This window comes from Ambystoma mexicanum, chromosome 3q, assembly GCF_040938575.1.
Source record: "Ambystoma mexicanum isolate Mex_15411 chromosome 3q, UKY_AmexF1_1, whole genome shotgun sequence".
In the NCBI taxonomy this organism is placed as follows: domain Eukaryota; kingdom Metazoa; phylum Chordata; class Amphibia; order Caudata; family Ambystomatidae; genus Ambystoma; species Ambystoma mexicanum.
In genome coordinates, this window is record NC_090926.1 from 865,348,897 (window position 1) to 865,364,847 (window position 15,951).

General features: G+C 43.2%; 1 protein-coding gene across 1 annotated transcript in view; it reads left to right on the forward strand.

The window, feature by feature from the left end:
* The first annotated feature begins 2,213 nt into the window (after positions 1-2,213).
* The window catches only part of SUZ12 (SUZ12 polycomb repressive complex 2 subunit), a 1,189,145-nt gene continuing 1,175,407 nt past the window's right edge, over positions 2,214-15,951 (forward strand). Inside the window, exon 1 of the mRNA XM_069654958.1 lies at positions 2,214-2,616. Coding sequence (XP_069511059.1) covers positions 2,391-2,616 — 226 coding nt within the window. The 5' untranslated portion in view covers positions 2,214-2,390. The remainder of the gene's footprint in view (positions 2,617-15,951) is intronic.

Below are 15,951 nucleotides of genomic sequence, written 5' to 3' on the forward strand. Positions count from 1 at the left end.
TTTCCACTGTTCTTCTCGGATGGAAACTAGATGCCAGAAGTAAACTATTTCTGTCTGTTTGTTTCGTGTAGATGGCAGTTGCCAATCTGTTCTCTTCAAGGTACACCAAAACATCCAGGAATTCTAAGGATGTAGTACTGATATTAAATGTGAATTGAATCCTTGGTTTCAGGTTATTCATATATTTAAAGAAACTCTGTAATTCCAATTCAGTGCCTGACCAGATGCCAAAAAGGTAGTGTGACCAGACTTCCTGGTTTTGCCAGGACTGTCCCGGAATTGGGTGCTCTGTCCCCTTTCTCAAGATTACTTTTCCATTGGAAAATGCAGCAGTCCCGGCTTTTGGTAGTAGGTCTTCATAGATGGCAGGCAGAAATGCACAATCTCACACAGACGAAATGCTGCATTTTACGAATTAAGATAGGAGTAGTTTGTGATGAATTAATTATAATATGTGTTTATTCCACCAGAAATACTTGAACCTACTTCTCCTCTAACCGCTACTGAAGTGTAGTGCCTTGACAGCAAACTTTCAAGAATTATTCCTACTTTTGTTAGTTCCCATGTCCCGGTATTTTACTTTTAAAATCTGGTTACCCTACATTAAGGATTGTTTAGGTAATGGGTTTAAAAATGCAAGGAAACTGGGACGGCTCAGAGTTTCATGTTTTAAGCATACTCATTATCTAAAACAATAAGTGTGACATATAGAGAGAGGGTCGTGAACATGCATGTGTTAGCAACAGATGTCCTCTTTGTACTATTTGCAAGAATAACCATATGTTATTCTTATGTTAGAATAACCAACAATACGTGTTTGAACAGAGACCCCCTCCAGCCCAAATGGAAACATAGATTTCACTTTGATGAAAACGGAAATAATTATGTCAAAGTAACAGACCAAAATGATACCTACTAGTCACATTATACTGAAGACAGTTTCTTGGTGAAGATGCATACTTGCCAACATTATGTGAACAAAAAGATGTAGGATTTTTCAAGTTTGAAAATAATAATTCCCATAACAATGACACCACAGGAAAATACAAAACATACAAACAGCACAACATGGAAAGATGTTGAAATGTTAAAAATGTATGATTCTGAATGTTAACACCAAATTGTCGGCAGATGCTGTGTGATGGTGTTACACTCTGCAACTTGCTTTCACTGCTGGTTCACCTAAGGGTTGTACCGGCAAGAGTGCAGGACAAAGTCACACAGCTGTCAGGTCAGTGGATTGGTCTGAGTGCAATCAAAGTAATCACCTACCAGTCCACTGTATAGACAGACTAATTAATGTGTTGCATGCTCTGTCCTGGAGCCTGCTTTAGAATCACATACATTACTTGCCACTGTAAAAAGCCGTAGGATCTGTCACTGAAATCTGCGGTAGGGCTGCTTCAAAAGCAGTAGCCTACTGCTTAAATATGTAGGGTTGGCAAGTATGAATATAGTAGAGAAACATAGTTGGAGATTTGGTGGCAGAGCCAGTACAATTCATTTCTCAGTGCAATACAAATTATTTGTAAGCGTCTCTACCTAGATTAGGAATACTAAAAGTCACAACACATATTTTATTTGCGGTTTCCTTGACTTTTGCTTATTACTTCTTCCGTACAATCTGTAAGAGAATGTGTGCCGCTGTAATAATCGATATAAACATACATGTAAAAAAGATAAAAGTTAAATAATTAGTCCCTACTGACATGACTTTAAGCTATCCATTAAAATAAATTAAAATGCACCACCATTCAACCCAATTCCAATTACTGAGGGCTAGGAGAAACACTGTCACTGTGCAGTTTACGACTACCCATAATGCTCCACGAATGATACAGGTTCCCGCGAATTCAGTTCAAAGAAGGGGAAAGGAGCGCGAGCGGTAAATGCGCGCGCCCCGTCGACCAAACTTTCCAGAAGCCCTCGTCATTCAGAAGGATGTTTTGGCCAATAGCATTAGGCACTGCCGCCAATCTTTTGTCTGATTGGCTCACAGCGCCACCGGGGGCGGGTAGCGTCGGGGGTGGGAGTTCGGGTAGGGGAGAGGGCTGGGGGAAAGCTGTGTTGTGTATGTACGCAAAGGGTGGGGGTACTCGCATGGGGTTGTATCTGGTTGGTCCGGGCATATCTGACTTCTGTTCCTTATTCATGGATTCCCCTTGTGTCTAGATATACATTACATTTATACAGACTAAAACAAAGGGCGCCCCACCTTCACCCCCGGAAGCACGCCCCTCTCTATTTTTAAATGAAACGACAACCCACTTGAGCCGGTCTGCTACGACCGACCGGTTCCAATTATTGTTATTTATTTTTTGGTGCAAAAATCACGTTAGCTAAATATATCGGGTTTCGGCGACTGCCAGTGTCGGGTTCCGGAGAGACGGATGGCGCCTCACAAGCATGGCGGCTCGGGGCCCGGCTCTGGAGCCTTTGGCTGTGGCTCCTCCTCGGGCGGTAAATCTGGAGGAGGAGGAGGAGGTGGCGGCGGCGGCGGCGGCGGGGGGACCGGTTACACCACCGTCGCCGCCTCTGCCACCATTCTGCCAATGAAGAAGCCGAAGATGGAGCAGATCCAGGCTGACCACGAGCTCTTCCTGCAGGCCTTCGAGAGTAAGTGCAAAAATGCAGTGTTTATATCTGCCCTGGGGGCTGAATGTCATGTCTACTTGCAGGTCCAGGGAGCCTGACACCAGGAGGAGGGGGATTGGGGAGGGGGGGGGGGGTTCTAAGGAGGAATTAGAATGTTCTACAATTGTAAACTCGTGTATACACACGTTAGCTTGTTTATGCACGAATGTGTATGGGTCATTTTACATGTGCATGTCCTTGATATGTGCATGCCATTCATATGGGCATCTCTTATCGCGTGATATCATCTGGTGTCTGCACATACATGTGAACCTCGTAAGTGTCGTGGTGTACATGCATTTTACGTGTGTGCAAGTAACGCAATTTGCACTCTGGTCGCAATAAACACGCACGTGGCCAATAGATATGTGTGCATTTCAATTATGCACGTGGATGTGTTTATCAGTTTTATAAGTAACGCTCGTGTATTTCGTAAATGTGCGAAATCGTATGTGCTGTTTATAATATTTTGTTTATGTACATGCGCAACAGACATTCAACGTTTAGCTCAAATTTACAATGCGTGCCATATAGGCATGAACACACACACTGGCTGTTATGACATTATGTTTCCACCATCACAGTATAACCGTCTCAACACCGCAGTAACCGTCAGTGGGTTATCTCGTTACCTTGACAGAACGTACCGACCCTTCAGTTAACTCTGAGATGCATGTGATATTACGGTCATGGTATTGTATACTTAGTGCCTTCTGAATTCCCCGACCCCATTTTCTTTATCTAGTGGACCCTTTGAAGAATGCCTTAGGTCCAAACGCACGTTCGCTTTTATCTTATCCTCCGTAACCCCGTGTTTAGTGCTCACCGGTTTAAGGAAACGACAGGCACATGTCAAATGGATCTTCGTTTGTTGCAGATCCAGTAACCTGCTCGTTTGGAAAAAACGGCATGAGTGCAAGCAATATAAAGCTGCTCCTGCAATGTTACTGCAAACCTTACACTTCTTCACCGTTGTCGTATAAAAAAAGTCATTACATGTTATCTATTTCTTATTACATGGGTACTTGACCTAGTCCATTCCAAGCAGCGCTCCTGCAGCGATGATAACGCCAATGTATCGTTTCCGTTTGCATGTGTTTAGGCGCTGCCCTGGAGTAGTTAGTTACGTTTGGGCACCTGAGACATGACACTGCTCTTGAATATCGGTTGGTTACCTGGAGTCTCCTGTCCTCGCCACCTAGTTCATATTGGTAGCCAACTACATTTGGCTACAATGGCAGTATTGGATGAGTAAGCACACTTGTAACTTTGAGGCGCAGAGGCCATGTGTGGGCACCGATGGCAATCTGAAGTTTTGGAAAAGGCAGTTGAAAAGCCTCCACCGAAGTCGCCCCTGTTTTGAAGGGCTTGCCATGTTGATGATCGCTTTATTCGCTGAAAATCATTGCCATCTCTGTAGTTCATACTTTTGAAGATTTCACACTTTGTGTAGCATTTTAACATATCGTTGTTCTGTTGGTGAAACTGGCGTGCACCATCGGTTTGGTCCTACTGAAGTTTAGCAAAAGAACACCACCCAATGATTTATTTATTTCGTTTGCCTTCCAGCATTGGATTTTAAATGTGAATCCAAATCATTTCTACACTGTGCCAGTAAAACCATACTACAATATTTCTTCTGTATGTTGGTGGACATGTGTAATCAGAGCAGATGTTGGAATAGAATACCCCCACCTACAATAAACATGAAATTCAAGTGCACGTGATCATTTCCATTCTATGAACGGTCCCGCATAGGCATCCTTTGCTTGTCATTTGCCAGACGCAAAATCCTTTATTTCCCAGTAATCCAACATTCCCTCTATGTATGTCCCGTGATGTATTTCTCACTGGAAGGAACATGATGCACCTTTTGATGAGCTGTGTTTTGTGATCGAACTTTAAAAAATATATATATTAAGTCGTATTCATGCTGAATTCTTGGTCTACAAATACTGAAGTTATTGCCAGAGCACATCGATACTAGACTGTTCGGGTTGAGGTGTCATTGTGCACGCCTCTGTCATGTGTAGTTTAATTTGTAATCAATGCTTTGTTGGCCCTTCTGTATGTTAAGGGATCGGTGAGTAAGGACTTGTTTACTTGTGCTGAGAATTGTAGGTAATATATTCGGTTGTCTTTGTGTGGGGCAAGTCTATGTATCCTTAAACCGCTCCCACCCCCAATGTCCTTAAATGTTTCCTCCACTGACTACCGTCCAGATATCCCTGCGGAAGGCACAATCTTCTAGTCAAAGCTCGGTTTTCTGAGGCCACCATGGTAGTGACTTGGCACAGTATAATAGTTCTGTATCATACATGTTATATTCGTGATATATCTTGCTTGAGAAGGAATCTTAATACATGCCCATTTTAATCTTGTGGCTCGTAAAATGGAAAAGTGAATGTGGCAGTGTAAGTATCAAAGTGCCAATTTTAAATGTAGTTGTATGAACCAACGGCGTATTTCAAATGTTACCATTCCAAGCCTTTTTAGTCTCTTTGAAGCAGTTCGTACCATGTTAAAACAGTCTGCCCTGACCTCTCACCCAGTCCGATCTCCAGCCCATGTCTATTCCGAAATTGATTAAAGGAATACCAATTTCCTTGTACAGCAATGCTTGTGCCTTCCTAAAACTATTTGAAAAATCTATTACGTGTATACAAGTTAACTGTAGAGGAGAGGCCCAGAACGTAATTGCACGCAAATGGTAATTAAAACCGAACAGTTGTTTTGATTCCATAAGTGATGGGAATTTATCCACCGCAATGTGGAGTAGAACTTCTGGCATCACATAATATTCACATCATACCCGTTTATCGAGGGATTCACTCCCAAAAAATCCAATGCATGTGTTGACTTAAACACATTTTCTTTCTTCTGATGGCTCCAAGGAGAGAAGCCCCAGAGCATTGCCTAAATGTTAGGCAGTGCCACATGACCTTGCACAGTGAGCATCATCGAGATGTCTCTCTTGGGTTCAAAGTGATTTTCACTGTATTTAAAGAAATTGCCTCGAACTTGCTCGAAGCTATTAATGATCGCAGGGGATTTCTTTATTTGGGAAACTTAGATAACTATTTAGGGAAACGGACATGGACTTGATTGGCTGGCAGTGTTTTGCAAAGAACAGTATTGTTTCGTGAATGTAACTGACGAGTAGGAAGAGTTATCACGATGATGCCAAGCTATGTCTAATGTGTGTATAATATAACAATAGAAACTGCTTGAGGCATGGCATAGAGGATAGGGCAGGTGGTTCTTGGCCCCCCTCAACCACTGCTGCACTGTTATGAGTGTGATGAGACCAGTAGGCAAATGGATATTTCTTCGCTGTGACAAGTAATGGGGGGCTAAAACGTGGCATTCTTCCCATAGAACAGGTTGTTTGGCTGTGCTGGTTCTTGGTAGAGCTGGTCCCACAACTCTGGCATTCGTTTCTAGAGTAGAGGTTAATAGAAACCATTGCAGAGTAACTGTCAATTATTGCTTGCAGACCTTTATTTGATCTGTGGGAGCTTACATTCTAAATATTGCACTTTTTTCCCTCCTGTATTTTGGGGGAGCGAATCGCAAAGCAAGGTGTGACACCGGATGGGTAGGGAAATGCTCGTAATAGTTATCTTGCAATTGAATTGTTATTTACAGCTCTTCAGTTTAAGGGTCTGGAGTCATTTTTTTGGAACATTACAGGAAGGTGCCGATTTTACAAGTAGGGGTACTTACTGTAAGTGTTACTTGGATTGATATACTGGCTCCATGCGTGTTAGTGTGCTTTGTCAAGACCTCGTAATAAACACCAGAATGACGCATGTTTATTAAAAAGGTTTCCACTTTCCAAAGCGCTCAGTGGGTGTAACTGCAGAGATGCATATAAAGTATAGGTTCTTAAATGTCGGGGAACCACACATGGCCTTTGCGCCCGAACGTTACAAGTGTGCTTGCTGAAGTGTCGCACAGCGGTGACCAAAGCAAAAACTGTACAACACAAATGATGCTTGTGCAAACAACGATCTCGCCCATTACTGCCCCAATGTATCTAAATGTCGAGGCCGGCCGCGTGACAGCAATATTAACATCTAGGTGCCGAGGACGGGAGACTCCAGGTAACCAACCGATGTTTAAGAGCAGTGTCATGTTTTGGGTGTCCAATGCTTACTTGTCCATGGCAGCGCCTAAACATGTGCAAAGCAAACGGTATCATCTCTGCAGGAACGCTGCTTGGAACTGACCAGATCAAGCCATATGTAATGGCCTATTACACGACAAAGGTTAAGAAGTTTAAGTTTTTCAGTAATGATGCATGTTTATATGGCTCGTTTGCTTTCACCCTGGCAGTTTTATCCCTTGACGTGTGACTGCCATTCCTTAAACCGGCGAACATGGGTTTCTGTGGATAACATAACAGCACTACCGTGAGGATCATTGATGCCATCAAATTGTCCTGATTTTTACTGTGCGTTTTCTTCAGTTATATGGTGTTGCGGACAAACGTCAACTGTGTTTTGCAGAGCTGGTTTTGTAATGTACCATGGGCCTAGAACCAGAGCATCTATTCTATGGGATATGTTTGATTAGGCACGGAATCTCTATGAAGTTACCAGTTCATTAGACTCAGCGTTCCTTGGAAAAAATGAGTGTACAACCCTCTTTACTCACGGAGGTTTTGAACAGCGCGTCGACAAAGACTTTACCACGAACGCCATCGAGGCACGTTTTGCGTTCACCCGTGCACGGGATAAAATGTTAGAGAATATATACTTGTTCTGTAAAACAAATGTACATGCCCCACTAATTTCCTTAACTATTAAAGTTAACACACGAGCATCTATTATTCGACGCAACCCCAGCATTACAAAATAAATATGTTCATTAAGCTTCATCTGCTGTGTGTGTATAAAACAAAGTGTATAGAGCAACTCTGCCTTGCCTAGGCAGGACGACTCTACAAAATGGTATTGTAGAACACTTTTCACACAGTTTGGATGGCACGGTTTGCATATTGCTTCGTTCACATCGGTCGTACCCCATTTCCACTTTTTAGTGTCAGTTGTGTATGTTAAAATGCCAACCCAACTATTACTGTTCTGCTTATAGGGCACTGACCAGTTAGTTTTCTCTCCAGGACCCGGCCTAGGATTTCTGAGGTCCTCTGTGCCAGAAGGCAAGTGGGCCATCTAATTTGTACATGTATTTGTATAAGTGACATCGGAGAACAGGACGTTACTAGGTGTAGCAGCAGTATTTGCCACTACACTATAATAAACCCCGAGCAAGTATTTTTAAATACTGCAAACTGATTCACTTCTAAGGGCTCCGAACTTGGGTTACGCAGTGACAATGGGGTTTGAGCCTGATCTGTAATTTAAGCTCTTGCCCACTTGTCTTCTTCCCGGCTTTAGTTTTACGTGTCCCAAAACACATCCGATAAAAAATAATCCAAATAACAACTGCACCAGTTTGCAAGGGAAAACGCTTATTACACGCAAAGTCTCACAGTCCCGTAAAACCAAACTGACATGGAGCTCGTCACTACTCCAAGAAGTTGCAGGTTTATATAGCGGAAATACGCACATTTCCATCCATCCTTGGATAGCAAAAGTCCTCCCACCACCCTCCTAGGCTCCGCCCCCCACAACAGACCCTGGACTGAATAGCCACACTGCTAAGCCCATTCCCCTATACACGTGGTCCACTACATCATCCCTATTGAATCCTAATACATGATTGGTGCATAGGTACACCGTTACAATAAAGTCTGGACTGTCAGTGATGTGCACCCCTCCGACTAAGGCGTGCTTAAAGCAAGGATGGCGGGCCCACTCTGCTTGATGGGCCTTCTCATGATACCAGACACTGCAGCAGACACAATCAGCACCTTTGACTTTGTACTAGATTTACTGGCATCACCTCTGCTCCTCCTATACCAAATCGCAGTACGTTCCAGACACGGCTAACCCCTTATCTCCTTTAAACCCCATGTGCCCAGTAATGACGTGACCAGGACACCTCCTGAATTTTAAGGATTTATTTGCTTTGGTTGTCCATCTACTTGCACTTCATATTGGAGGACCACTCATTGGGAGAGGGCAGTAGTGCTCTAAATATTCGCCTGGCCTGTTGGCATCACCAACCCTTGTGCCCTGTTCTCATGAATTTTTCCTTCAAATGGTGCATGCCTACCTTCCTCCCCACATCTAACATTCCATTCCCAGTGCCTTCGAGCTCTGCTGCTGAATACAATTGGCCTTTATCTGCACAACGCGGGTGCCTTTGTCCTTTGCTTGTCTTGTGTGGGGATTGAAAGGGGGATCTGTCTTGGGACTGAGCTAAACAGAGCTCTAGTTCCATATCGGGGTCTTCATTCTGCTCATCGTGTGCTAGGACTAGAAATCCAATATGGCGGCGCTCTTGCCATATCGACCCGCTGGCTTTGCATTTACCTCATCCCCTTTCTGACTCCACCTTGCTCTGCCTACTTCAACTCTCTTCTTGCACCTTGCACAAGGCATAACATCATGCACTACTTCTAAACCTCTGCAAAATTAATACATTTGTTGCTCTATCCGTGTTATGATATATATCTAATGTGTGCCGCAACTAACTAAAGTGATGCATGCGCTTTCTGCTTCGCAAACTCAAAGTACTCCCACTGCAGCACTTGCTGGTCTTTCTCAGCTTGAACCTTTTTGCCAGGCTGGTAGGCACTACGTTCATCCCAACAGTTTGTACAAATATTGGTGCTGTTTGTGGTACAAGAGTTGAAAGAATCTGTTTTTCATAGTTATGTCTTGAAAAGACCACATCACACAATAAACTAACTTGAATGGAAGATAGCAGTAGGAGCATGCAGAACAAATGCATATTTTTCTTTTAACACCTACTTGTAGATATTTTACACAGTATGCCTCGTTATGGACCCTATCCTTTCTTAATTTACCAATTTTAAGGCACAATAGTCGCTATTGAGTATGAACTCACTGCTGCACATGCTGCCATCAACCCAGTTATACTGCTATGCTGAAAGTGATGTTGTGGAGGTATTTGATGGATCTCTTCTGTCTGAGCTTTGATCATTTGAAAGGCTGCAGGTAGCTGAGCTGATCTCCTGCTCTGGTGCGTCGCTTCAAGAAAACTGCCCTAGCAGATAAGCAGTCTGTCCCTGAGATGTGTGCAGGGCACAGCTGTAAATTGGTCCATCCTGCAAAACGCAGATGGCTGACCACCTTTGTATGTTGACGTCAAGCTTTTGGAGATAAAGGAAAGTTATCATTATGGCCATATCCTCCACCAGTTAATCTCAGCGAGAAAGCATGGTATCTGCTTTCATATCTCATTTGGGGGAGGTGGCATGGGCAGAAAGGTGTTGGGCCCCTTCGGGCTTCCTTTAATGTGGTCCCATTTAGCTTTTAAAATGTACATTTTCCTGTTTCATTTGATTTTACATTTCACCCCAAAACACAGCAGCATAAAACACAAATTCCTTTTTCATTTCTCGAAACTGCTGTTCTTTCTCTTCCAGACTAAGACTAGTTATATTTGAGTGCCTTCAAAACATTTCGCCTGTGTTTTCCAACTGCTGTGAGCCGGGTGCAGTTTGTTTTTGCTTTGCATCTTTTCTTATGAGTTAAGACTTCCCTACAGGTTACCAAAAACCACTCTCAGAAATGGATCCTGTTGGGACCAACTGTCGCAATAATTACACCGTTCATCACAACATTTGTGAATAAGTCATTGCAGGAGGGTCAGGTCCCAAAGGCCCTGAAAAGAGCATTGGTGAGACCATTATAAAAAAAAAAAAAACTAATTTGGACCCAGAAACTTTAAAGAATTATCGTCCAGTCGCCAATCTGATTTGGCCCACAAAGATATTAGAGATGGGAGTATATGCTTATTTCCAGGCGTTCGTGGATAGGGAGAGCCTGCTGGATAAGCTTTAATCTGGGTTCCGACCCAAATATGGGATGGGGACAGCACTTTTGGCGGTGCACGATGATCTACTGGAGGATGCGGATAATGGGGCATAGGGGGATTCACGGTACTGCTGGTGTTTGACCTATCCGCGGCCTTTGATACAGTGGATCATCGGATTATGCTACAACGCATTAGGAATGTGGGGAAGACATCGGAACAGGTAGTAAAATGGTTTGGATCCTTCCTGAAGGATAGGACGCAAAGTGTGGTCTTGAAGGTTTCACCTCAGACGGTGTGCTTTGACTGTGGTGTACCACAAGGTTTGTTTCTGTCCCCACTGATTTTTTTAAAATTATTTTTTTTTAATCTGTACTTCCGTCCAGTATTCAACATTTTCAGGAGGCATGATCTACGGTTTCATTCTTACGATGACAACGCATAGATTTCCTTTGATATAAAGAACATTGAAGATGTGTTTGAGAAAATCAATCTGTGTATGGGCGAGCTCAATAACTGGATGGCATTGGCATATAGTCAGCTTCAGCTTAACACTGCTAAGACGTAGGCGATGCTGTTTGGCCGAAAGGGAAAAATGACAACAGAGATACAGAGGTCACCCCCTCTGATTTTGGGGGAACAACTCCAATATGCCAAAAAAAATAAAAAATGTGGCCAGCATATGGCATGAGAATCTTGGTAGTGAAACTCAGGTGGGGGCCAAGGTTAAGGCAGTATTTCATGCACTGCGGTTGATGAGGAATGTGCTCCCTTTCATCCCGGAGGAAGATCATGCAGTGGTGGTGGGGGCAATGACAAACCCCTGCCTGGATTACTGTAATAGCCTGTTGGTAGGGATCCCAGCTAAGCAAATCACTAGATTGCAGAAAGCTCAGAACGCTGTTATCAGGCTGATCGGACATCTCAGAAAGAAGGATCATGTATCCACTCACGGAGATTCCTCCACTGGCTAATGTTGGAGGACAGGTTAACATTTAAAGTGGCGTGCCTGATTCACAAATGCTTGAATGGGCTTGCCCCGGATTACCTTGTGGATAAGATCGTCCGGTATGCCCGAGTATTTGTGTATCATGCTCCGACTTGGTCTCTAGGGTAGACGAGAGCTTCGGGCCCAAACTCTGAACCAACTCCCTTTTGAGATTAGAGCTTTTAAATCCTTGGTACTGTTCAGAAGGAAACTGAAAACCTTTCTGTTCAGATAGATTGACTCTTCGACAGAATACATAATTAATTCATACAATGCTAATGTTTTTGAATAGTTGTCATCTGTACCCGAATCTAGTTGAATCTGTCTGGTGCGCGTTAGAAATGTTCAAAGTCAATTAATTCGCTCTGACAGGTCGGAGTACTAGTAAAGTTAGTCTGCTCTCTCCTGTATCACATGTCACAAGAGGGCACTTTGCCCTCTGTTGAAGTGAATGTCACACCAGAGTCACGTCAGATGCCCACTGAAAGCGACCTCTGGTAGTTATGTCACTGTTCAAGAAAGGAAAATCTTAACCATTCGCATGCCAGACTGCAGCTTCAAAGCAAATAACATAGCGACAGACCAATTTAAATGCTGTTCCTAACCAATTTAAGGACAGAGCTGTGTGCCCATCTGATTTTTCTGTGCATATCCACTACTTCTAAAGCATTGGATCTTTCATAGATTTGTGTTCTTTCCCCACCAGGCTTGTGATCCTTGGCTAGTTTTCCCTAGTACTGTTGAGCAAAAAAGCAATGACTTCAGCAGCCCATCTACCATGTTTTGGGTAATTTTCCGCCTCAGCCAGTTGGACGTCCATTGCTATGATAGTAGTCCACATTCTCTGAAGTTTCTTCAGCATATTTGGGAGCCTTTTTTGTATTTTTTCTTACTTGGAAATAAAAAAATAATCAAACTTCCCCAGACGGAAAAAAAATTTCTTTGAAAATCTGAGCTGATTTGAGAAGGTGTTCGTTCATACCTCTGAGGAGACGGAGAAGCAATCAAAGGAGTCGAACCGAGTGCATGCTCTTAATGTGACCTCAGATGTTTTTTGAAGGGATTAATTTGTCTCCATATAGTGGAGGACTGTGAGATATGTAGGTTATTGTTTCAGTGTGAAGACATATGGCTAGGAACTGGTGCCTAGAATGCTGGCTCAATGAAGATAGATGGATAACCTGCCCCTGAGGCAGATTATAGAAACGATTATAGCAACATGGCTCTGCCTTCCCCTAATGGAAAGATGTCTTGAGCACATAACAGATAAAGAATGGAGAAGATGCCATCCAAATAGCTTAACGGTGAAAAGGCCACTGGCCTGGTGTGGGTTCCAGTGATTGAATCCCCTCGCCACCCTTTCAGGTAACCAGAAAACATGTTGTTCAGGGAAAAATGGAGCAACTACGTAGAAAATCGCATTACTCAACTACGGTATGGTCTATGATGGCAGCATGTGTTTGAGTGACGGCTCCAGACCATCTCAACATTCGATGCCGCTCACTAGCAGTGGGAAACAAACCTCTGGGTCGGTCAGTCTCTCGGAAATGACCTAGTCGACAAAGGTTCAAGAAAAAATAAAAATGATATACAAAGATTTGTCAGCCAACAGGACAAAATCGCACGGTACCTGGTCGACAGGCTGGTCTATGCCTTTGTTGGCCAGGATGGTCTTATCCCCAACCAAGAGAAACATCCTTCTGAAAATGCTAGATGGGGACGGAGGCTGGTGAAGATAAAGGTGTCAAAGTTACACTGGACAAGAGGGCGGGGAGACTGCACAGGGTCTAAAACAGGGTCCGAGCACTCCTCCACTGGCAATACAGTGGCAAGTGTCCTGCTAGAAACACTGTCTCTCCTCTGTGCTCATCTCACCCTGAACCAAAAAGCAATAGCAGCGTGGGTTGTCCATGGAGCACCTGGAAGATATGGGAGGGGGGAACTCATATTCCACCAGTGCCGGTAGACCAAGGAGGAGAAGGATTTGCTGCAAACACTTTGTTCAATATCCTCGCAACACAGATACCGAAAACTCATAAACTTCCTTGTGGAACACTGACCGGGAGGAAGATTCCTCTGCTACGAGAGACTCTCTGGAATATCTGCCAAGGTGGCCCTTCAGATGAGCAGAGCATCCTATGAAAGGGCGCCTGGCGAAAGTTCATGGAGCTTGGCAATACACAAAAATGCCCGTTAAGAAATCCAGTAATTCCTCAGCTGAGTACTATGTTCCCCCTGACTAGTGTAGGGAAGGGGATTCCTTTGGCGTGAACATTTTGGCCATGGGGTATGGTGAAAGCTGTAAATGCATTAAACGCCATGGCAAGGTAGGACTGAGAAATGTGGCACCGAATAGCTCCTCTTATCTTATGGAGGGTAAATGTACTGCAGCACTGGTTATACTCCACGAGGGAGTAAGCCTCGACACACACAATATTGCTGTAGACCATCAAGGAAATGTAATAGTCACTATCTGTTAAATTGAGTTGAAACATCCAGCTGTGAATATTTGATAACCAAAACGTTTGTATTTTTGAAAGGTTTAATTACATTGAACTGAAATAATTGTAAAGCGTATGACACGTAGGATAACCAAATAAAATGATTGCTTTAGACCTAAAACATGCCCCCTTGCTAATTTATAAAATCTTTACAATGTACACATTTCATACTATACGACTACATTAATGTCACATTTCTTCAGTTTGAACAATTCTGAATAAGTCAAGAACTACAGCAATACATCGATTAAAATTGGTACAATTTTCCCATCCCAGACCTTTTACCCAGCAAACGGAATGCATTTTTAACAATTTTAATAGCATATACATTTCCAGGGAGGCAGTAGCAGCAGGGAAAGAGGCATAAGCAATAAATGCAAACACTTTGTTTGGCTTTTAAGTTTTCCATATTGACAAAGATTTTGTCCAGTATAAAGTATATGCAGCTGTCGAAATTGGAATTCACGGAAATGGAAGTAGCTCCTGGGTGTCATGATTTTCTGTAACCATAAGGTACTTTTTGCTACCCAGGAGATCATTATGGTGTATGTTTAATGGATGACAAAAGAGAGCGCGCACAAGAAACAAATGAAGAGTTTTTTTTAAAAAGTGCTTTTGTATATATTGAGCGATGCACGTATCTAAATAGTCTTTCTGGCTGCCAGAAAGATGGTACAGCTTTCGACATCCGCCGGCCCGCTCGTCCCCCATTCTATGTTGCTCGGTCTTTCGCTCCATTTATGAATATTTTTGATTCATCCTTTCCATGTTTCTTTCCCTTTTTGCTTCTCTTTACATTATTTTCCCTCTTTTAGATACCTTTCCTTTCAGTTCTTGCGTCGTCTCATTTAGTCATTAATTATCTTTGCCCTATATCTGGAACTCTGCCTCCACGTCTGTTTCTGTAGTGAGGTATGTGCTGTATCTTTATTGAAACATTATTTTCTTTGCTGCCACCCCCTAACAGTGGTGCCAACTTGCTCACTCTTTCTCACTCTGGAGCACGATGAGGAGCTAATACATAGTGTGTCAATAAAGTGTGTTTTATGAGGCAGTATTGGCAGGACTATTTTCTTTACATGGAGCAGTCTTTCCCCACTTCACTGGGAAGGAAAGTAGGTGTAATTGAATAAAACCACCACATTGGCACGCTGGGTGGTATGAGGCGCGTTGTCTTTTGTGAGGATGTGTTAGCAGGACCATTTTCTTTTCACAGAGCAGTCTTTCCCCGCTTTTCATCACCAGGAAGGAAAGGTGGTGTAATGCAATAAAACCACCACATTGGCGTGTATCGCAGTGCATATTGTGTTTGGTGGCAGGTGCGTAGGGCCCGGGCCAAGCAGCTTCCTGAACTTGCTACTCTGTCGTGAGAAATTTTTAATCCCAAAAACGGCTTGCAATGGTTTAGTGACTGGCTCATTTCCACATTGAGGGAATTTGGGAGTGTGGGTCCTGGAACGGGACGCATAGCCCTAGCAAGCCTAATCTTCATCGCCCAATATTGTGTTAAATCAAACGTGTGTGACTATATGCCACGGGAGAGACAATGGGCAATTGATCTTTTTGATCTCCCGGGAAGTTGAACGCCTGGGAATTCCCCTTTTGACGTGTGTACTTTAAGTCTTTGATCGTTGCACATTACCAACTAAATATCTGCCAGGGAGAGTCTGCGGGCAATTGACCTTAGATCTCCCTTGTTATAATCTTAACTCAATTTAAGGTGAAGACTGTCACATTGGGACTCTGTATACAATTTCTGCTACTTATGCTGAATAGTGTGTTTTGGGCATCAGTGGAGGGTGGAAACAGAATGGCTAAGAACATATAAAATTAAGAATTCCAAACCACCTCATGGTGGTTGGTTTGAGAAGTGTTACGTGTCCAATAGAGCAGGGTACACTCTTAAAAAAAAAAAAA